Source organism: Dunckerocampus dactyliophorus, chromosome 10 (assembly GCF_027744805.1).
Source record: "Dunckerocampus dactyliophorus isolate RoL2022-P2 chromosome 10, RoL_Ddac_1.1, whole genome shotgun sequence".
Classification (NCBI taxonomy): Eukaryota; Metazoa; Chordata; class Actinopteri; order Syngnathiformes; family Syngnathidae; genus Dunckerocampus; species Dunckerocampus dactyliophorus.
In genome coordinates this window covers 18,349,770-18,374,447 of record NC_072828.1, presented here as the reverse complement: position 1 = coordinate 18,374,447, position 24,678 = coordinate 18,349,770, and the positions used below count along the sequence as shown (strand labels likewise).

The window sequence follows — 24,678 nt, the reverse complement described above, 5'->3', positions numbered from 1 at the left end:
TCTACAAGACACCATTGGCCTCATCAGATGATCGGCAAACTTTGTGGGACAAATGTTTTAACACTGCCCCGCAGATGGAAATAAAAAGTCAAAAACCCAAGGTGGCAGTAAGTCAATCTACATTTCTGCTGCAAATATTCTGCACAGTAGGCAGCCTACTGCTGACAGCTAATGCAGTGCTAATTCCTACCTGGCTTGTTATAACCCGCTAGCTAGGCAGCTAATGTGGTATCTGTTGTAACGTGCAACAATAAATCCAAAAGGTTGTCTTTGATTGCTGCGGCACTACCAGTCTCAGAATAATGTGGGTTTTCATGCCAATTTGCTGTAAAAGACAACAATCGTTGTCTCTCGTCTTCAGCTCTGTTCAGTGTGCAAAGAGCAAGCTGATAGCTGTGACTATCACTGCCAGTAAAACATACCATACTCCTCACAATTATGAATATTCTAGCCTATCTTGCAGTTGATCTGTCAGTTCAGTAAGTAAATCCATATTTTTCTTTATTAGGAATCTCAGAATAATAGTATGGGATTTAATTCCAGGGCTAAATAAGCAGCCATCACTGGTCAACGGTCTTTTATTTTGTAGCGTGCATAGAGATAAAAAAAAACATACTTGTGGCCATTTTTTTTGTTATATCATTGTTATCACAACACAATATCAGTGAAAGTTGTTAGTGTGTTATTGTTGTGAATATGTCACCTTCTTGTTTTGCTTGTGTAGTTCATGGCTGCATGTGTTTGAAAGTGGTTTTTGAAACATGTTCTTGTCGTGACGTCAAAGCTAAAATGGCGTTGGTTCAGAAAACTCACAGGGGGCGTGTCCAAATCACCACTTCATTTCACTCATACTTGTTTATCTATGACAGCAGTATGACAAAAATGTTTAATCCAGTGGGTACTTTCATTTTGTTATTGTTTTTATCAAACTTTTTTTGGTGTCATGAGCACTTTAAAAGATACATGAGAAGCATTAATGGCTTCTCTTAAGAGTGTGTGATATTTATGAAAATATATATATTATAAAAATTGATATGATAAAAGTTGTCGGAAATTTATCTTGACATAACTGGCGTTCACGGCTGTTGGTATTCACGTACAGTGAAACCTCAGTTAGTGTATGTTTCGATTTATGTTTAAAATTGATGCAAATCCATAAAAATTACATGTACATGAGTCATGTACATGTGGCCATGGCCGATTATGCAAACGCCACAGTTACATTGCAGCCTGAAACACTGATAAAGAATTGCAGAAAGACCATAAATACAACAAGACAATGAGGAGTCTAAAAAAACAGTGTGATGTATTGAAAACATAAAAACATGGCCCTGAACATGGTGCCTTAATTGTCCCAGAGAATCATAATCTCAGTTCTAAGCAAGAAAATTGCGATTCTCATTTTTCAAAAGATATTGTGCAGCCCCACTGTAATGTGTGTGTGCATTAGGAACAAAAAGGATGACATGTGGCAAAAGCCTTGGGATCAATCAGGGAATGAGCTCGACCCCTTGGTACCAAGACATTTTCGATTTGTGCGAACACTTTGAAGGCCTCATCCAATATGCAAGCCTTCCCAGATAAGTGGAACGAATTACCACTGTAAAAGTTGTCAAGTGGTTGTAATGAACAGGTGTGCCAATAGTCATTTCCATATAGTTAAACTGAAATGTAGCAGGTGCAGATGTCATTGCCACAAAGAACAATACCATCCATTCCATTTCCGTACATTACAATAGAGAATAATGACGAAGTTAAACACTCCACTCAAACATTTAAACAAGATGGCTACTTTGTCTCTTGAAGCTAATAGACTCTATTGCATTCCATTCTTTTGTATTGATAGCAGATGTAAAGCCTCACCTGGCCTGGCGTCCGGGTGAGGTCATCTCCTTTTATATCCACTCCTCTGGTCAGGTCAGCCATCCCTCTCCAAATCCCTTCAACACCTCCAAATTGGCGTCTTAAGAACAAAAGTTACAGGTTAGCTGTGAAAACCTACTTTGCAAACTCTAGCATTTTGTCGTTATACCTTTACATAAGTACACATTTTACAGTTGATAACTCTCCAGCAGGGGTGTCTAAATTTTGCCACCGAGGGCTGCGTACTGAAATACAAAGGACGCGGTGACCTTTTTGATATTTTTTTTACAAACCTGTTGTGTTGAGGCAAGGCTGGCATAAAGCAATGCCGCAACATGGTTGCAGAGGCTAAGCGAGCTTAGCTTCTTGACTATATGGAAAAGGATCTTTTCCATATATAATGGACTATTTTTGACCAAGGTAGGCATATCGTAGCCATGAAGGGCAAGCTCCACAATTTTTACCCGCTGGTTAATGTGCTCAAAGTCCAGGGATCCAACTCCAAGTCGATGGTTACAGGCTCTTTGACCCCGTCACACAGCATGTGGGCCTGAAACCATAGTGGAGGCCTAACACACGTCTGCAAAGTGTGAAACAAGTTTAATTCGGGCTTCACAACATTGTAAATTTTGCCTTACAATGATAGAGTAATAATGTACATACTGTAAACATAACTTTAAACATAGAAAAAAATGAAAGGAAAGCATACACTTTATGTCCAATAGTTATCAGTGGGGAAACTCTTTATTGTCTTTTTAGTGAGAGGAGTTTAAAATCCAATTACATTTGCATTACCCAATATAGTAGATATAATCAAAAAATAAGACATATTAGATATAAATAAGATAACAGAGTCACACGTTAGCAGTTCCTTGTTGTTTTTTTTTGGACAGCGTACTTCCCGCAGTGGCTATTGTCTCATCAATGTATTATAAAGGTGGCTTTAACTGGCTTTACACTCGTATTACCCAATATAGTAGCCATAATAAGAGTAAATAAGCCATTTAAGACAAAATAACTCAGTAAATGTGTTCGGAAGGACACTTCCTGTCCTCTGTACGTCTGTATGCTCGCCACAAATGTGTTCCCGAGGGGACCTTACAGTATATACAGTACATACACATATGTATATACAGTACATACATATATACACACATGAAAACGATCATATATATGTTGTTGATATATTGGTATCTATTATTGTTGTGATTTTAAATCTACTCTGTCAACAGACTAAACAAAACATCATGTTGTGACCAGTATTGTTGCATATTCACAGATAGACCATCCTGTCCCCTCTGCCTGGCATTATTGGGTAAACAGCAGGGACAAGAAGGATGAAATAACATGGCACCATGACACAGTGCTTGTAGAAAAACATGCCCTGCCTCAGTGGTTGCACATTACAGTAATTGATCATTTATATAATTTATATATAAGAGTTATTCCTGTGTTTATTTATCTGTGCAAAAAAAAAACAACTCTTTCCAATTTCTAGGAACTACAGTCTATGTACTGGACAAATATCAACAATAATATGAACTGTATGATCTCATGGGCAGCATGGTAGAAATCTGACTCACAGCCAGGAGGTTCTGAGATTGAATCCAGACCAGACCTTTCTATGTGGAGTTTGCATGTTTTTCTTTGGCTTTTGTAGCTTTATGCCGGGTACTTCAGTTCCTTTCAACCGTGCAAAACATGACAGCAGACAAACAACACTTGATAAACCTTCTATGAAGAATAGAACAACATTGCATTCATATATTTTGGAAAATACTGCTACTATTGTTAACCTGCAACATTAATCCACTTTGTAAAAAAAAGTTTTCTTCTGTTGTTGTTACTTCCTTTCTCTTGCAATGTCCAGATGGCCTGGCTGCCTTTCGGACATTTCTCAGAACGGAGTTTAGTGATGAGAACATCGAGTTTTGGATGGCCTGCGAGGACTACAAAAAAATCAAGAGCTCAAGCAAACTTATATCAAAAGCAAATAAGATCTTCAAGGAATTCATTGACATTCAGGCACCAAGAGAGGTCAGTGTGGTTTAGTGATATTTTGTTACAAATAAAGAAGAAAACTGGTATACAGTAGATCCCTGCATTGAATGCCAAAAAAACGCCATGGAGTTGTCCATTTTTGACTCTTTAATCAAGCCCAGGATATGCTGCTAGGCACTGCTCATAACATTAATTTGCTTGAGCTTGACATTTATCCCCTTACTCACACAATAGAAATGGTCATCAATCCAAATGCCTACCTCACTCACGGTGCAACTAAAAATAACAGCGTGTGATACTGTAAATGCTAATATTGTTTTGCATGTATATTAGTGTGTAAGCATTTATTTCAAAACCCTCATAGTCCCTCATATTTACATTGTTTGTGTTATTTTTGGTTGCACCCTGTGTTACTTATTTTTGCCATTCGGGCTTTGCCTGTTGGTTTGTGATGTGTGAGTAAGGTTATAAATACTGTATCAAGCTGATTCACTGCAAATACAGAGCATCTCCTGAAGCAAATTGAAATTTGTTTCTGACTATGACCTGTGCAACTCAAGCTTGCTACAATGTGCAGCCTTTCAGTGCCGTTATGTCCTACGCTGTCATTATCTAGTTCAATACTACAGTATATAAATTATCACCAAGTTAGGGTAAATTAATGAGTTTTCTCCCAAAGAACAGCCCAATTATGGAGATTATGAGCACACAAAAGCAAATTTTCCCACAAATATAAAACAAATCAGTGAATTTGCGGGAATGTTGAATCGCGAATGTGCGGGGATCCATTGTATATACTGGTGACTGTAACTTGGTATATACTGTACCATTCATTCATTCATTTTATATGCCGCTTCGCCACTCAGTTTCAAAACTAGTCAAAAGTTTAGAATAAACAAATTGGAGGCTAACTAGTTAGCGCGGTAGATTTCTATTGTTAAAGCGGTGGCCGTCTCATGTGTCATTTCAGAGATCCCGCAGCCTGTGCAAAAGATGTGAGCAATGTAGTGTAAACAAAACTAGCAGTAGTGTACGTCTATGTATGGCATATTAATGTAAGACTGGCTGTCCCGTATATCAATCAAGTGACAAACGTCACAATGACGATGGATGATACATTGATGTCGTTTTTTTTGTAATGCCATGCGATCAACCCACATTACATTCAAGATACTACAATAACAATTAACTTTCTCAGTGAGTTATTATGTCTTATTATTGCTTATCATGTCTACTAGATTAGGTAATACAAGTATACAGGGCTATGTTTTTAGAAAGTCATAAACGGGTTTTTTATGCTCTAGCTACAAAAATATTACATTTATTGAGTCCTACTTTGCATAATTCACCTACCGGGGTTGGGGCTGGAACCAATTAACTGCGATAAACGAGGGACAACTATACTGACATCTAGTGACCGGTGTAGCATACTACATACTACGTCTGAATGCGTCTTTTGAATGCCTTATATTTGTATTTTAGACCATTTAACCATTTTTATGCTTGAAAAAGCTTAATTTCGGCCAAAAATGCTTTAGGCCGTATTTAACCATGAAACAGCATGATTGCTTAATTAATATATTTTTTAAAAACTGTGAGTGAAGCCACAAAATTCGAAGTGGCGAGGGACAACTGTACATCAAAAATAATGGAAAACACTTCAGTAACATCACGCATTGTAGCATCCACCACTGACCACCACAGATGATGAGATGACTGATACCCTGACCCTGATCCAAGAGGACATCTGCCACAGGAGACTACTAGCCTTGATCTCACTAGGAACATTCCCAGATCATATACTGGCATTTGGAGGCTATGTAGAATACTGAGCCGCATTACAGTTATCTTGTATCATTCAAAATGCAGTCGTCATTATGTTAATTATATTGTTTCTACTGATTGTTTTTAAATTACTTTGTTGTAAACTAATTAATGTATGGAATCAGCAAAGATTTTTAAGTCAACCAGTGTAATGTACCCTTATTGTTTATATTCTGGCAGGTAAACATTGACTACCGCACCAGGGAGAAGACCAAACAGAGCCTGGAGGACCCCACGCCCAGCAGCTTAAATGAGGCTCAAGCAAAAATATATCGTCTCATGGAGAAAGACTCCTACCCACGATTCCTCAGATCAAAGATGTACCAGGATATTGTCAACAGGACACACGCCCATGGCCAACGGAGATCTGTTTGATCCTATTGAAAGACAAGTTAAACAGACATGAAAATCGTATAAATAGAATATTTAGACCTCAGATTATTAATACCGATGAGGTGACATGCTTGACTGTACCCTTTGTCTGCACCAGTTCCGTGTAAAGTATGCTATCTTTATGAATACGAAAAGTGAACTTGTACAGAACGGGAGCCATGGACACATACTGTACATAATTGCTTTTCCTCACCATGTTCGGTGACAGAAAACAGCATATTATGTGATTGCATGACTGATCTGAGTTATATTGTTTGGTCTTTTTGTAAGAAGGTCATTCTGTCTTGTAAAAAGCCTGACAGCTGTCATCTGCTATGAAAATAGATGGTTCGAATGATAGAATACATTTTAAGTCATCATTCGTCATTCAAATGTTAGTTTACCTTGCAAAAAAGGTATTACTCTAAAATTATGCAATTAATGGTTTAGTTTATTTCCAACATGCTTAAAGTTACTTAGAGGTAGCCTACATCACATGTTTACACTTTACAATTCAACATATCCGAAAAGGAGTAGGAAGAAGCAGAGCTTATTTAAGCTTCTCTTGCAGTGCAGGAGAAGAAGTGCAGGGTATGTGATAAACAATACCTTAATGAAATAACAAAAAGAATAAAGACTTAGGACGGGAGTCAAATTGACACAAACCTTACAAATACTATATTACAGATAAAATAATAAGATAAAATAATAAATGAATTCAGGACAGACACTGTGGTTCTCAGCATTCTTCTTCCATATGCCTTGTAAAAAACATATCCTTAATGTCTTATTAGTACACTGAATCGCTTGCTTCCCTCTGTTTTTGTATGAAAAGATAAAGCAACGCTACATTGACGAAAAAACAAGCTTGATATGAGCAGAAGCAAAAAAAAAAATATGCTCCAATGAAACTACTCTTTCCCATTTATGAGAACTAGAGTACTCTACACGATATTCTAGAATGGTCCCTCACTTTTCTTAGAATCGTTCTTACACAACAAACAACTCTCTGACCAAACTTCTTGTTGATGGTCTTGTAACCCATGGACAACTTTCTGTAGCAATGATTTAAAAAAAAAAAAAAAACTTTTTAAAAACACCTTTTTAAAAGATTTTTTTTTTTTAATTACTGTATGTAAATGTATAACCATTTTGGAAAGAGAGCTTTAATTGTATTGGAAAAAGAATATACTGGTAGAAAGCCCATAGTTTTTACATGTTTTTGTCGTCTTGTTTTATTCAGAGTTTATTTTCTCACTTTGTTTGGAGGTCCTTGAATGCACCATAGTTGAGACAAAGTGAAAGTTTCTCCGATGGTGCCACAAATAAACTTTTTTTTCCCGTTCTTCTTTCACCTCATCCTAAATGCTAGTGCTGGCTGTGATCTTATTATGATGATATTATGTTCTTATTATGTTTGTGTTGTCATATTTATTCAGTGTTGTTAATCCATGCTAGTATGCTGCCTGTCACTCACACATCAAAAAATGATGTGATTATCTTCTCTCATGAAAATAAACTCCAGGCTCGAGTCTTTATTCATTTTGTGCTTTTAATTTGATGTTGTTGGAAGCTACGTTTCTGAGACTTTTGTTCAGTGCAGTCAGACAAGATGTAACGCAGTGCTTTTAATGTGAAGGCCGGAAGTGTGTTGTTGTTAAGAGTCTTTCCTTCATGTTAAGGTTTCACATCGTCGCTCTGAAGCTCCATGCAAAATTTCACATCAATTCACCAGGATGATTCTGAGAAAGGTGAGGGAAGCTGGTTCATGATCTCAAGGAGGCTGGCACCCTGGTCCCCCCCCAAAAACATTAGTAACACCTATCAAGGTAAAGGACTGAGATCCTGCTGTGGCTGCAAGGTCCCCCTGCAGCACATTTTCTGGACTTTTCTTATATTCCGTCTCTCTTTTACAATGAACCTCGTAGAAAAATTCAGGACGGTTCATACAGTATCTTTGTAAGCTTACAAAATAAGTAGGGGATCAAATACAGATTTTTCCCTGTAACTTTGTCTAAACCAGGCTTCGGCAACCCGGGGCTCCAGAGCCACATGCTGCTCCCTTTGCCAAGGTCTGTGATTTTTTTTTTTTTTTAACACCGAAGTAGGTGGCTTAAAACCAGTTTTTTAAGAGGCATGTAAACAACCTTAAATAGATTGGCTTTTTACAAATTGGATTAAAAAATTAAGTAAACCAATATTTTGCGACATGACGCCTGAATAGAGTAGGCAGAGTAGTATCAAACAATATTTTAACACAAAAAAAACATTTTTATATTCACAATAAAAAATCATACCTGTGCATTCTGCGAGTCAGTGACAACAAAAAACAAAAAACATTCACAACCAGTACCCTTAATCATACAGTACCTTATTTCGTGAAGTAAGAATGGAATACATACAACAATTTACATGTCACTGACATGTAATCCAGCAATTAAAAATAGCAGAAGGTTTGTATTTCAAATAGTTAAAGCAATCCACCACAGTTGTGATGTTTTTTACATGCCTCTGATGAGTACCAGAACCACAAGAACCAAAGGACCACACATTAAAACCATTACCAGCAACATGAAAGAGCTGTTGAAAGTTTTATTTGTTAGACCGAAGGCTTCTGGACTGATAGCTCTTAGCATGTAGCTTCCTCTTTTTCTACCCACCCTGCTAAACAATAACCACAATCGCCCCCAAGTGATACAGAGGCACACAGCATTTGGACAACAATCTCATTAGAGTTAGTGCATGTAAACAGGGACTTCACGCTGAGGTGTGAAAATTGGAAAAAAACAAACTATTTCGGTAATCAGACTATACTACTACAGACTACAGATTTGAACCAATATCTAATTTTTATCGGCCAGCAATATTGGTCAGTAGTATGTGTTCAGTGCATCTTTCTGATCCACAGAGGCAGGTTCAGTGGGATCCAGCTCACCTATAATAGAAAGCTGAGTTGTAGGTGCCTTTTCCTTTGACTGCACAAATTCTTAACTGAAGGTGAAAAACATTATAGTGGCTTCCGCATCCTTCAATATTTCTGTGAAAAGGTTTGATTTAAAACGGCGTGCCTAAAGTGTGGCTAAGAAAAGAAAACTAAAATGTAAGCAACAGCAAAAATGGAAAAAGCAGTACATTTATGAGAATTAAGTAAAAATATTAAGAGAAAAAAAGTCAGAATTTTACGACAATGAGCTTGTAACATTATGGAGAAAAATGCCATTTTAGTAGCAGAGGTTTGAAATATATATATATTTTTTAAAGGTGTTTTTTAAAGTCCTAATATTATGAGAAACAAACAAAACAATATAAAAGGTGTAATTTTGGAAAATTAGGTTGAGGAAAAAATATATAATATTATGGGAATAAAGTCATAATATTAAGAGAAGAACATTTCCAGAGATTAATTAAGAAGAATGTTGAAATAGTTGGAAAAAAAATGGAAAAATTTGCAGTATTTTACAAGAACAATGTCAAAATATTAAGAGAAAAAAAAATCATATTTTAATGAGAAAAAAGGCACAATTTTACGAGAATAAAATTGTAATATTATGAGAAACAAAGCATAAAAACAAAAAGAGTATCTGTTGCTTTACAAAATATCAAAGTGGCCCTTGCATCCTTTCATTTTTCAGTGTGTGGTCCTTGGTGGAAAAAGTTTGGACACTCAGGCAAATGGTCATTGAGCTGCACCCGTCCACTCTTTACTGAGTCACACAGAGGGGCCTTCAAAAAAATAAACAAACAGACCAGTGTAATTTCAGGAAACATCACTGAATTTTCCCGTAGCATTGACCTTTGACTCGGATGTTGTGTCTTCTATCGATTCTACCCAATCCCTACTCGCTGTTGTTTTTAATCATGATGTGACAGCAATGCTGCCGAAAAGCTTACCCACATCATTTCTCTTCATTTAACTACACATACAAATCTGTAGCCTGGCAGCATACTAGATATTTACACATAATGAAAATAGTGTGGCGTTATAGCAGCTACTACAGTAGGTGTGTTTGTTGCAAATGTGTATGATCTGTATTGTGCATGTGATTTGTGATCGGTATCACAAAGCAAAGCTAATCCAACAGCTGTGTCTTGCTTCTGATAGCAACATCGTATTTAAGGTTGTAGCAAAGTGTCCTTAAAGGGAAAATGCACTTTTTATGGAATTTTTGCCCACCATCCACAATCCTTATGTGAGACATGAACACACGTCTTTCTCTTTTCCGTGTGTTCTAAAGATGTAAAAACAGATCAAAAGAGGCAGGTAATTAAGGCACGTAATGGGACCCACTAAAGCCCGCTATTAAAATACCTCCAAAACCTCCAACAAGGGTTTATGGTTTTATATTCACATTCATGATAACATGTAATACTAATTTTGCCATACTTTTAGTCAATGCCCATACTTTCAGTCCTGGGCGCACTGAAGAAAACATAGAAACGAACATTTCACCGAGCGTTAACTTTGCCAAACTCGAAAACAAAAGCACAGCAGCAGTGACGGCATCTTCAATACGTAGCGTTACATTTCAGTAGTGGCCTGAGATGTTGTGAGTGCGGTGCTGACGCGCTGTGAGCGAGTGTGTAGTGAAGCTAGTCACTAACCAGTGTGGTGTGGTGAGGTGTCACTACAGCAGTAACATAGTTCTTTGGCCTAACAATGTTAATGACAATAATAATACAGTAACAATGTCACTGTATCTTGGTTAATATGCAGGTCACATTATGTAAATGGAGCATTATTGGCGTTTTTTGGAGGTTTTTTCAGAAGGCTTTATAAGCAGAATAGGTACGTCCCATTACGTGCATTCTTAGCTGCCTCTTTTTATCTGTTTTTATATCTTTAGAAGGCACAGAAAAGAGTGTTCATGTCTCACATAAGGATTGTGAGACATTAAATTGTCTTGCAGATCACCATAGTGTTAGTCATCAACAATTACCACACAGCGAGCAATCAGCATCATCATGGTAAAGTTCACCCGAATCATGACTTCAGTTTGACTCAAAGCCTCATATATATATGACTGTGCAAAAGTGAATCTTTTAATGTTGTAAGCACCATACATTGCAATCACATCTGCATTGTTGGTTATTATTTGACATTAACCACTGCTTAATTGTACCGGCGTTTTGCTTTATGCAGTACTGCTTTTTAATTCTGTGACGTAGCTACCCACAAAATCTACAAGAAAGCTTGACGCACAACTCCCTCAAGAATAACTGCTGGCTGCGTGGGATATTTTTGTACCTTGTTCTTTCAAAAGCAACAGCAGCTGTTGGCAGTTTGAGCATTGAGTCAAACATAATGCCAATTTCATGGTTTGTGGCTTTTATAGAAGGAAAAAGGAGGTTTTAGATTATGCAAAAGGTGAACACAATATTTGATTGCGACTGTGACCAGGTTACTTTTTGTCATTTGCTTTTCAAATTGTGCATATTATTTATTTTTGTTTTCAAAATCTGAAGTTAAATAAATCTAATAGATGTTCTAACTCACATGTGTCAAACTCGTGCCCTGGAGGGCCAAATGCTGCAGGTTTTCTCTCCAACCAGTTTCTTCGCAGGTGATTTAATTGATGAGCTCCTTCCCCTAAACTGAAGGTGTTGATCATTAAAATCACCTGCTTCAGTGACTGGCTGGAAAGAAAACCTGCAGTGTCTCAGCCCTCCATGGCACGAGTTTGACACCCCTGTTCTAACTCCTTATGAATATCGGTGTGGCTAATGACTGAACCATATACTATATACTGAATACAGTCAAATCACTGTTATTTTTATTCTTTTACCCCATTTGGTTCACATATGTTACCAGTGCATTTAATATCCAGGCTGCTTCCAGTTTATGCATATAAGCAATACCTCCTTCTTGACCTACTTTCTATGTTGAATGTCCCGTTACCATTTAAAGATGGTTAGTAATGAGTTTCATTCACTAAAAAAATACGTTCGTACTATTTCCTGTGCTCATCATTTCTTCTAGAGTTTTCCATTTCTGAGCCTGGGGTAAAAGCAAGGTATTCTAAAATGAATGCAAGTCGTTATTTTCTGTCGAGTAACAAAAGCTCCACATGAAAACATACCTCAAGGAAAGACTAATCTCATCCCATCCTGTATTTCATCTCTGTGGAGAGCAATGACGAAGGGACACGCTGAGTTTGAGATGAGATTTTCTGTCCACGGACATCAATAAATGACACGAGAATGCAATTTCAGGTTGTTTTGGGTTAAGAGCTGATGATAAAATCATGGTTTGAGGTAAAGTTAGGCACAAGCATGCAGATGGCCACAAATGGCCTCGAGCATCAAACCTTCCCAAAGCACTGCCTGAAGCAAGCTGAAAGTGAGATGTGGCCTATTTCAGTTGAACTTCGTTCAGCGTACACCAGGGGTGTCAAACTCAATCGCACAAGGACCAAAACTCAACGCCTACTTTAGGTTGTGGGCCCCCAGCTGGGTATCTTTCTTATTATTTAAACCTCACATTTTCAACACTTGTATATTTCTGCATATTAAAAGTATTAAAACCTTAAAACCTTCTTGTCCTTTTAACCAACATATTTCAAGTGCAGTGTGTGAGGCCTTAAACTTGGATTGTGCTTCTATGCAATTTGCTTGTTAGCTTCTTTCATCATGAGTGAACAATGGCAATGGAGGAGAAGAAGGGAGGGTTCTGGAGCTGAATCTAATCTAATCTAATAATTACAAGGCACTTTTTTTTTTTGCAAATGTTGTTCCAAAATTGGAGGAGAAGAGGAGGAACGTCAACGTCAATTCAGCAGGAGGGTTTGAAGGGGGAGGGGCGAGCCGTGTGTGAAAAATAGACATTTGTATTGGCATCTCAATTACCCCTGTTTTTTTCGGCATTTACAGGTGGTCTCGGAAAATACTGTAATTGTTATGACTCACAGGTGCCATGACAACAACCTGAGGTGGCTGTACACAAATGACGCAATGGCACTTCATTGAGCCTGATATTTGCTACATCGTCAACAGGATGTTGAATAAATATCCAGTTGAGAATAAAAATCATGATTTGCGTGTTTTTAAAGATGTTATATTTTATTCCGTTTTATGACAATTATTAGAAGACAATGTACCGTAAATAAAAATGAGACAAATGTTTTGTCATTTTTGTCACTATTGGTATTTTCCGTGGTTCTGAGAGAAATCTTAAAGTCTATGATTCAAGTGCACCAGTGTGAGAGAAAATACGCTTTCCCAAAAGTCAAATCTCTGTTGCTATGAAATATTTGTTTTTGATTACAGATCATCTATCTTCCAAATGATTAAGAATTGTGTTTGTGTGCTGATGTCAGGCGCATGAGCCAGTTCAAGGACACTGAATGTTACAATGAATGAATGAACGTTAACTAACCTCCTTGTTAGTCTTGCTTCTCGTTGTGCCTTCTCCTGTTGCCACTGGTACAGAAGGTGTGCTGATATCACAGGATGAGTGCATGAGGAGGTGGTTGGGTTCCCTCAGGCGGCCTCTCTTTAATTTCCTGGCAACAAATGCTTCTATTAAAGCTTCACTCGCACAATGATTCTGGACATGTTAGGTAATCCTTGTGCAGTTTTGTGTCCTAGCAGGGGCCATCCACTCCACATTTGTTGGCTCAACCTAATTTGTGATACTTCGTGGTACACTGAGCTCAGGCTAAATGCTTTTATTGTATTTTAGGAAGTGCACTTAGTGCAATGGTCTTTTGTAGCACAGATGGTATCCCTGAAGACTAATCAATCAAAATAGTGTCTCTTTACAGTTGACAACAGTGATTTCTTAATGATTGAGGGGAAGTACTGCAGAACCTTGGCTAGTGTCATTAATCCGTTCCAGAAGGTCAGACTCTGACCGAAACATACTCAAACCATTTTCTAGTTTTCATAGTAGGCAGGAGCCACTCGCGAGCTGTAAGGGAACTCGCAGGAGGTCATTACTCAATATAACAGTCTGACTCACGGTGTCATCTCAAAAGATCTCATAGTTAGATCCAGAGAGAGCTCATGAGCTTTGGTGGCCCGGCAGCCGTTGGCCAATGAACTGCTCAGCTGGGAGAAATGCATTACTGGGAAAGGTTCAAATACTGTAGATATTGCTTTTTTTTAACTCGTATCGGTACTTGTCTTGTATATTTCTTAGCTACCTTTTGTGTGTTAAGTTGCTGTGTGATGATTTTAGTCTTCTATCTAAGATGACACTGTGAGTCAGACTGTGATTTTTGATGGGTTGAAAAGCTCATTGTGAGTTTTCTTATAACTCATGTTTGGCTCCTGTCGAATAAATAGCTGGCTGGTCCTCACAGACTTTTGCACGCTACAATATGTCTTTTTATGATGTGAACATGTGCGGCTTATACTCTTGTATATTTACAAACCTGTTTTTCCCTTTAAAATTTAGTGGGTGCAGCTTAAACACCGATGCGTCTTATACAACAGAAATTACGGTATATATCATAGATGGGCAACAAAGCTGACTTCTGGTTCCTGTTTCCATGTAATGGCAAGCTAATACAAGGACAAGCCTAACAAGGATTTTTTTTTTTTTATTAAAATGCGTTAAGAGCACAGTTTGACTCACACAGTGTATTAATAACACAAGACACATGTCACATTGTGTGCAAACTTATGCAAATGTATGCAAACCAAGGCAAAATGTTGGCGTAAATGTTCTACGTTAACGGAAAAACACGCTAACCAGGGCTTAAGCTAACCAATCCATTCCACTCTATTGGTATTTAATAAAAATAACTCTTTATTCATAGACATTTAATTTACACTAATTACACAAAAATACGCTTTATTCACAAACATGGAAAATATGCAAATGGATGAAACACAAAATCTCCATTGTCGCATTCCATCCATCCATTCTTTTCTATGCTGCTTATCCTCACTAGGGTCCACTGTCGCATTGTCTAATCAGAATTCACCTTCTATGTGTTGTAATGTCAATGTAATCTGCCCAGGGCCTTCACAGCTAGAAGTGCTGGCCCATGTCAGTTCAACTAGTAAGAATGGTGTTCTTTCTTTAACCAATCAGATTTTAGATTCGCCTCACAGCCAGCTCACATGCACACAGTAACATCAAGATTTCGGAATAGTACTTACAAAAAACATTTTATTTCATTTTTTATATTTTTGTCATGTTAATGTCAAAATATTGACTCAGAGCTGCTCCAGATTATGTTGTAGTGTAGAGGGTTTGAGTGTATTCAAAGATAAAGGGTTAACTGGGTTTCAATTCTGTAAACATTGCACACATTGTTATATTGTCTTAAGGCCCAGGTACGAAATGCACCACCCGCCACTGGTCTAATGTACAGCCAAGTTACTCTGCTACTTCCTACCACTATGGCACCACTTAATACAACTACTACAATAATAAAGATGTTATCTGTCTCTTGATAGATACTAAATATTAACAACTTCCTTTGGGATATCCCAAAAACTAGAAACTAATTTATCCAGAATGTTTTAATTTATTATCCTTGAAAAATACAGCATTGTGGCAGTATGAGAAGACAGTAACTCACCATAATTAAACTAAGTTATGTTTAAATGTCTCATGGCCCCATTCAACAAGAAGATCAATAACCGTGTTTCAAAAACAATGGAGTTGCTTGTGTGTTGAGAAACAACAGTGCTAATTTATCCCCAACAAGGAGACCAAGAACAGAACTACAGTTATAGCCCAAAGCTGCCCTCAATGTTTTCTTGCAGGGGGAATACAGTATTCAGTATCAGTATTCCCTTTCAGCTTTTTTTGGTATCTGTTTTCTTAGATCTTGATAATATTGCAGTGTTTTGTCCATTGATTTTTGTCAACAAGGTTACTACATTCATGCTTACATGCGAGGTAAACATCAGTCTGTCACTACCAGTCAATACAGTCTTAGGCAGAACATTTACAGATGTGTCATATACTGCATTTTCATGACTTAATTCTGGAATTATACGATTAGCATCATCTGAAATGAATTCCTAAACAACATACTTTTACTTTTATATTACGACATGACAAAACCCAAACCACAAGAATTCAACAACAAAGTGGGAAGGAAAGTGTCATCAAAAGATCCATTTTCTGTATCTTTATGTAACCCATTTGGTTCAATCCAAGGCTACATACTGCCATTTGGGTTCATTGATAGTGTATATGGTGTATTGGTTCTGTTTTTTCTTGATGCTGTACATTGGAAGTAAGATTTACAATTTGTTACAGATGCATTATATACTGTACATTTCTATAGTTATTCTCATTTTACCATATAAATCATGACTGCGGATATTGTATGATAATGAACAACCTGCACCTTGTGGTAACCAAGTGTTTCCAATTCATCTTTTTTGTGTCAGCCAGTGAGTAAATACATCAAGTTAGCATAAAATACGATTTAACCAAGGTATCCTCTCAACTCTGAACCTGACATGAACCACCAAGGGAACACATTTGTAGCAACACACACAAGCACGAGTCTTATTTATGCGTTAAATGGCTTATTTACTCTTATGTCTACTATATTGGGTAATACAAATGTAAAGTTGACCATAGGAGTGCCGTTTTAGAAATACATACGTACTTGTATTTTTAAACTACGAAAATATTTGATTTATAAATAAGGAATCTTACTTTGTAGAAATTCACTGATCACGGTTGGGTCTGGAACAATTAAATTACTGCATACTCGTGTCTTGTCATTTATCTTTTGGTAAATAAAATACAGTAAAAATTGGCGTATTTCAGACAGAGTTGCAAATGGTGATTAATCATGATTAATTTGAAGACTCAATCTGATTACAAATGTTAATAATTTGACAGACCTAGATTTAACATAATGTTTTTCCTTCTAATCATTCTATAGAATAAAAATTATGTTCTAGTCCATAGTAAGGCTGAGCTTCATTCAGTGTTTTAATCACATGCCTTGTTCTGTGATTAAAACTCTCCAAGAAACACTGGCAGAGTAGAGAATCCATTGGACAATAACATCTCTTGATGTTGTACATGAAAGAACTTGAAACTATGATTTATTCTTTCTCTAATAAAAGTATAATTAGCAGCATAGTAGCAGTGGTTAGCACTCATGTCCTGGTTTGATCCCAGCTTGGACTGCTCTGATGTTCTCTCTATGACTGTGTGGGTTTTGTCTGGGTACAAAATCTTATATGCTCTGTTCCTTTCCAGCCAGTTCTGTTGATCAATGTGTTCACACAATTGCAATTCAATACCTGACCGCTGCCTACCGCTCCTCGGGTTTTGGGTTAAATGCAGAAAACAACTTGATAGCAACTTGACACATTCACAGTTTCAAAAGACAGGAGTACAAATTAACCTGAAAAGATCTATTTGTATGTGGAGTATAAACCTCATACTGTATATAACACCACTCTAGAGTATACCCAAACAGATAACTGGTTTATTCAGTCTGTTGAAGCTACTTGTTTTGTAAGGAAATGTGTTTTCGGGGACACACTGAACAAATATTTGTCAGCTCTGGCTGATTATCATTTGATAGAAATTTCCCAGCTTCCTCCTTTCATGTCCTTTCCCTTTGGCTGACTTCACCAGCAGTCTCACCCATCCTTTTAACCTGATTCGCTGAGAGGTGTGATGACACATTGGAGGCAGGGGCAAAGACTATAAAACCTCATGTCTGGCTGTATTCACACACACTGTGGATCTGACGTCTGACTGAGGATATTTAACCACCACCCAACACAAGAGAGACACAAGCTCTGACCAGCCACAGCCTGCTACGATGTGTAAAGGACTAGCATCACTGCCTACCTGCTGCTTGGAAAGGTACATGAAGATTAATGAAAACAGAGAAAGAGTACAAGAAATCCACTGGAACACTGCTGTTTGCTTTTCTTCTGTGTAGACAAATGATCAATTTTCTTTATTGTCATTGAGTAGGTTAGAGTTGTTCTTATTTGCATAGCATTAGCAATGCCGTGCTTGCCAATGTGTATGTATTAAAAGGCGATTTATTTTGTTTGTATCCTTTTCACAGTGCCAAAGAGCTGAAAGCAAGACTGAGAAAACTATTGCATAAACCTGATGGGAGTCTACTCTGCTGCAAAGTAGGGAAAAACAAGTAAGAAAAGTCATTAGAGATGTTCTATACCATCACCACAAGCAATATGTGTGCCTTCTTGAAGTTTGATGAACTCTAATCATGCACCATTTATTTTAGGGTAACCCTGGAGGAATGCCTGAGGTGGAAAGAGTCATTTGAGGAACTCCTTTCCAGCAAATGTAAGTATATCTTTACACACGCGTATTGTTTCTCAGCAATTACACAATTTCATGAGCGGACACACACAAATGTATGCATGCGTTTTGTAGACACAGTTGCAGATGACTGTAGTAACCTTGTTGTGCTATTAGTAATTCAATTTCCTCTCTTACCCCAGATGGACTGTGCGCCTTCACTGCCTTCTTATTATCAGAATTCAGCGAAGAGAACATTGCATTCTACTTTGCATGTGAAGACTACAAGAGTACCAAGTCTCTTGCCAAGCTACCTGCTAAAGCCCAGAAAATCTATAATGAATTCATAGGGACTGATGCTCCTCGGGAGGTAAAAAATATGAACATCCTAATATTCGTTTTGATTAGTTTACTACTGACACAGACTAATCTGGCTCTATTTCTGTCTCGTTTTCCTAGATTAACATTGACCATGAAACTCGTGATGTCACTAGAGTGAACATGCTCTCCCCATCGCCCTCCTGCTTTGACCAAGCGCAGCACAAGATCTACATGCTCATGGCTAAAGACTGCTACCCGCGCTTTCTGCGCTCACCTGCCTACAGGGATCTCGTCAGTCAAGCCAAGCCTGGCACCACGGCTACAAAACATCCTCAGCAGGGGAAGAAGGTTTGAGCTCTCATTATAGACCCCATCAAGTGACAGAGCCCAAAGACCATCATGAGTGCAGCGTGTCCTCTGTTGACTTCTAAAGCGGGAAGAAAAATTTCCTCAAACTGGAATGTTCATGAAAAGCTATGTTGTGTCTCAAAAGTGGGTTGACTGTAAATTCAATAGAAAGTAAAAAGGCTGAGACGATACCGCAGCACTTATAAATGGGAAAAGCACTTTAACTGCCCTTAGGCAAATACTTGTTTGTAATGTCTGTGCAAAGTTCAACATTGTGAAAATATGTACTGGGTATGTTATGATTTTGTATTTATTTGCCTGTATTTTATACTGTATATTTTTTACAAAAAAATACTATAATCATGTGCAATATAATATAATGATATTTATATCAGTGTTGTATTTTTATATACCAGCAAATAAACCTAATACATTAAAAATAATATGCAAAATTCAGTTTTCATGATTAAAAGAAAACAATGAATGAAAGCATTTGATCAGGTACACCTGCACAGTCTACACGGAGTATACATGAATTGTATCAGGAATGAAGTTTTTAATCGACACTGATTATTATTGTGATTGTAGTTTGCTGTGTTGGAGGACTGCAAGAAATATTTGTAATATACTGTAGTATTACTGTTGACTGCACCACAACCACACTTTTCAGTGCTCTTTTTCTATGACATCCTTCAACCTGTGTTTTGTTTGGCTGTTATTCACCTTAGAAACCATGTGAATAGGAAATGCTTCAGCAAACAGGAAGGACAGCAAGAGAAGTGGCAGCATGAACGTAACAGAGAGAGCTATAAAACATGATTATCTTCGCAACTGTTTGCACTTGCCATCAACATCAGGCAATATAATGTAGAAAAAGAGACGCCGCAATGCAAGACCATCGCTCTTTCCATCAACCATTCAATTTCAAAGAGGTATAGGAAAAATATTTACCTCGTCGAGTGTATGATTGAGATAATGTTGGTCTGATTTGTTCTCCTTAAAATGGTTCAGTCAATATATACTGTAGGCTGTATCAGTAAATCCTGGAGCTGAATGTCTATTTTGTGTATTTAAATGTCATCAGTATAGTGTGGAGGCAGTGAATGGCAGGGAACAGCTGGCCTTCAGACCTGCTGCATAATGAAAAGCTTATGATGCCGCTTCCCTCTATTGTGACCTTCAGACATTTTTGTCTTGATGAGAGTGCCGCAATGTGCACATGCATTACTCGTTCAGTCATTTGTCTTTACGGACCATGTAGCGGAATAGGCAGTCTTTTTAGAATGAATTCTGTCATTAGTAACTAATAACAGCAAACTATCACTTGCATTGCTATACAATATTTGCATGTGTATGCATTTGTCATGTGCGTTTGTTAATTACAAGAAGCATTCACCTTGAGAAGCATATTGGAGCAGTGGGCAGTGTTCCAGCTTGCCCAGGAAAGCAATATGCCTTGTTCAAATGCATCTAAGCCTTGAACAGAGCAGAGGGAAAGCCCTGCGCTCACAATATTTATTTACAGTATGTCTAAGAAAGCAAGCACATTTGTTTTGTTTTTGTTTTTGTTTTTTACAGAGATTGATTGTTTTCTGTCAATTTAACTCAGTGTTGGGTGGTGCATATACCTGGGCCATTAAGCGGTCAGAATAATACAGACGATCAATAACATACAAAAATGCAATATAGCAATCTATTGCATAACAGAATTGGGGATGAATAATATTTTTACTAAAGCCAGAAACACAGTTAACCCTTTATCTTCCACTACTCCCGCCTCTAAACCAGTGCTTCTCAAATAGTGGCGCGGGCCCCGATCAACTGTCAAGGGGGTCGTGAAAGGCAGGGAGTACTTTCAGCGATAGTGCAGACGTGCCAACATGTACAAATTTATCATACTCAACACGTAATTTGACTCTTGAACACGTATTACTCAAACAATATGATGAACAATACCCTATTTGTCTCTTTTCTTCATGTCGCAACAGTATCAATTAAGCACGGCGCTGTTCATGTGATGATACGTTCAAGTGCGCTGGTAACCTAGAGCGTTAGGCACAGACTTTCAGACATCAACCAATCAGAGGACACAAAAAAGTGCTGATGCCACTGTACACCTGCTAGCTGGCCCTATGAGACGAATCTGAAATCTGATGGTTAAAGAAACAGCCCCATTGCTAATAGACACAGGCCAGCACTACTGATTTTGAAGGTGGATTACGTTGATATGGCAACACATAGAAGCTGAAATCTAACACATACTGGATGCAGTGCAGCGAAGATACACACTATAACACAAAGATTATTGACTGTTGGGAATAAATCGTTTTTGCCAAATCACAAAAACGGATCACCCATGGCTCGTACTATGGGAAAGCTACCAGTGGCTATCACGTTCATGGGGTACATAACTTTTTCGAGTGTCACGGAACAATTTTGCTCTTTTGTTGTCATTACACTAATTATCTCTTTTCCTCAGAACACTATTTGTGTGTCGTTTAATTAACATATACACATTGTGTGTCCAGCATTATGATTGTGACACTATCACTGTCACAAGTCTCCAAGCTCACCAGCTGATTTTGAGTAGCTCATCAAAGGGTGAAAGAATATTTGCTTCAACTCTCAGTACTTTTTATTATTATTATCATTATTATTATTATTATTATGACTGTTGAATTCAGACTATGCTATTTTGTGGTCATTTGTCATTATATAAAGCCAATGGGTACACTGTTTGAGTTAAGATCTGCTTGGTAAATAAAGTACAATTTAAAAGTCGCCAGTCATAAATAAAACAAAAAATAGCTGACAGCTCTAATGAAAGCTGGACACCCCGAAACACACTGAATTTATACTGTTTTAAGAAAGATTTCTATTTAATAAAAGACACTTATTTGTATTATATTATTGTGAGAATTTTCTTATCTTGAACTAAAAAATGTATTATTGGACAATTGATTTCCCATGTATTCGTATTACTCCAAAACATGCAGAGACACTCAGCACTAAAGTTTATAGTTCAAATTACCTATTTACCCTTGGAATTGTTTAACTTTCCCCCCATACGGCCCTCCTTGCCAATAGCACTCATCATCAATCAATTGAAAAATTTACAGTTAATCCATGTGATCAGTATCAGCCAATCTCACTCATGGATAAGCGGTATTGGAATCCGCAGCACAAAACTCTGACCAAAGCATTCCTAATCACTTGTCATTGCCTAAAGGAATGAAAAGAAGAAAAACACCATTGTATCATTTTTAGTGGTTTTGATCACATTGAAGCTCTATATATAGATAGAATGTGTGCTTGCAGGAAAGGCTCAGGAGGTATCAATGCAGAGAGTTATTTACTGCCTTTCCCCCATAAATGACCTTTACCTGGCATGTAAAATTACATATGAACAACCATTCACACTCACATTCACACCAATTTAGCGGTTGTTTGAAAAGCATTGTGTGAAATATAATACTGTTTGGCGTAAAAAAAATAAACTGTGTCTTTATGCAAGGACTGCTGGTATGTTCTTTGGTGTTGAGCTACACTGACATCTAGTGTTTACATTTGTATTTTTTTCTTCATGCAGGTGCAAGAAGCCAAAATATTCAGCTAATCTCCACATTGGCAGCCTCAGTACTTTTGTCAGAGAGGAGGCCAAACTAGAGTCACTGGTCTGGGGAAGGCTCAACATCAGCAAGTGGCTCCTGGTCATCCAGAGAGAACTTCAGAGCTGATCCCACCACCTTGGTGACTGTACAGTGTTAGTTTCGTATTTGCTGATGAATAGATGCTGGATGAAGATTTTTACATAATGTGCAAGACATATTATATAAAAAAGAGGAACATTGATTGTATTTATTATGTACCTGACGGAAGCTAAATATGTGTTCCCTTGTTGATCGAGGGCTTAGGTTCCCAAAATAGCCCACAATAAGTGAAATCCGCAAAGTAGCCAACTTCGTTTTTGTTTTTTTTACAATGATTATATATGTTTTAAGGCTGTAAAATCCCTCACCATACACTTTAGACGCTTTTCTCAGACAGGCATTAACATTTTATCACATTTCTATCTTATTTAAACACTCTCAAAGTAAGTTCAAACCTTAGTTTGAATTTTAATGATCAACCTACAGGTCGGACAAGAAATTAAGCCACTCACGTGTATTTTTTCTCCTGTGACCATGCCTTTTCGTCCTTGTTAAAACATGTTGCTGCAGTCCTTCGCCTTCCAAGCGAAGATTCATTTACAACAGGGGTCACCAACGTGGTGCCCGTGGGCACCAGGTAGCCCCCCACGACCACATGAGGTGCCCGCAAGCCTGCTTTTCATTCAGGTTTTCAGTTAATAATGTGAAAACACTGGAAAGAAAAGTATTCTGAAACATAAAATGTGAGTTGTGGATACCAGCATTTTGTGAATGTTTTGGTAAAAAAAGCATATTGGATTTGTTTGGGTTGAAATAAGGTATGAAAATCATTTCTACAAAAATGAGTAGCTTGTGGCCATTTTCATTTTCTTAAAGTAGCTCTCACAAGAAAAAACGCTGGTGACCCCTGATTTACAAGCTAGCAAGCTAGCATGACAGGGGACAAGCAAGGAGACCGAAGGAGATTGATTGACAATTGTCTACAGCCAATCAGGACGCAGAAAACAATGGGCGGTAAAGACAGAAGGTAAGGACAGGAGACACTCAACTTCCCACAATGCAATTCTTCTTAAAGGGCCAAGCTCGGCCTGTAACAGTTTGTACCCTGTAAAAAAAAACAACAGCGAATCCATGAAAGGTGAACCGCGATAGAGCGGGGAAACACGGTCTTGTACAGTCTGGTATGTAATATACTGTATACCTGGTATATTTACAAATTCCCTTGACCGCATCTGCAGTTTTTTCTCCATAAACTCATCTCTTTTTTCAGCAATACGTATGTGAACATATTCGATCCATTTCTAGAGCTGCTTTACCTCCCTCCAATGCATATCTTTCAGCCTCCCCTAGATGGTGCTGCAGGTCCATCACAAAAAGCATCCAGCCAGGTTCTTCCTCCTCCTCTCCATTAATTCCTCCGGCAAACACAGTCTGGGGTGAGCAGAAAACGTCACTAAATTGCCTCCAGCTTTTGGGGTGGAGTAGGGGAGGATTATATCTTCTGAGGGGAGGTTCTCTGAGCCACACTTTGGCACAAACAGTCAAGAGGGGGACTGAGAAGAACATGACACTCCAAGCATGGGAAATTTCTAAACAGTCCCTCGTGCATGGGGAATACTGTATTGAAATAACTTCCAACTCTACAAGTTCCTCTGAGGCCACATCCTCCGTATGCTTAGGATCATACTGCTCAGTATTATTTTCAAAGACGTTATTTAAAAGTATTATCATGAAATTATGATGCATTGACCTGGGATTTATTTACTGTGTCACAAGACGCTGTAATTAGCTGAACACTTACGAGTATGCTGTATCTGCCCTGTTAAAGGCAAAGGGCCTATTTTTTACTATAATTATGTAATTATGTGAAAAAATGAGGACACCCAATGAACATGTTTACTGTATCTGGCAACGTGTCATGTAAAAACTGTAAAGGAGCTAGCTAATTTCCAATGTATATATTGTGTGTATTAATGCACATAAATGACGTATGCAAGGGAAAAAGTACCATTTAACATCACTTTTACCTTGATTGAAAACTTGCTCACGGCGGAGAGCCACACGGACATTGGACCACCCTCGTGTTTT

The 24,678-nt window shown here is 37.8% G+C and overlaps 2 protein-coding genes and 1 long non-coding RNA gene across 3 annotated transcripts in view; 2 read left to right on the top strand and 1 right to left on the bottom strand.

Annotated features, from left to right (window-relative positions):
• The window catches only part of LOC129188928 (regulator of G-protein signaling 8-like), a 28,008-nt gene extending 17,980 nt beyond the window's left edge, over positions 1–10,028 (top strand). The window contains exons 4-5 of the mRNA XM_054790073.1: positions 3,734–3,900; positions 5,869–10,028. Coding sequence (XP_054646048.1) covers positions 3,734–3,900; positions 5,869–6,063 — 362 coding nt within the window. The 3' untranslated portion in view covers positions 6,064–10,028. The remainder of the gene's footprint in view (positions 1–3,733; positions 3,901–5,868) is intronic.
• On the bottom strand, positions 1,863–23,386 carry LOC129188929 (uncharacterized). Its single transcript, XR_008572715.1, has 3 exons — positions 23,103–23,386; positions 13,433–13,559; positions 1,863–1,963 (listed from the first exon to the last, which is right to left on the bottom strand). It is a non-coding gene; the product is annotated as an uncharacterized LOC129188929 (long non-coding RNA).
• LOC129188926 (regulator of G-protein signaling 5-like) lies at positions 17,674–19,574 on the top strand. Its single transcript, XM_054790072.1, has 5 exons — positions 17,674–17,860; positions 18,072–18,155; positions 18,255–18,316; positions 18,475–18,641; positions 18,731–19,574. Exons 1-5 carry the CDS (start codon positions 17,817–17,819, stop codon positions 18,944–18,946), a joined length of 573 nt encoding a protein of 190 aa, XP_054646047.1. The 5' UTR covers positions 17,674–17,816; the 3' UTR covers positions 18,947–19,574.
• Positions 23,387–24,678: the final 1,292 nt, after the last annotated feature.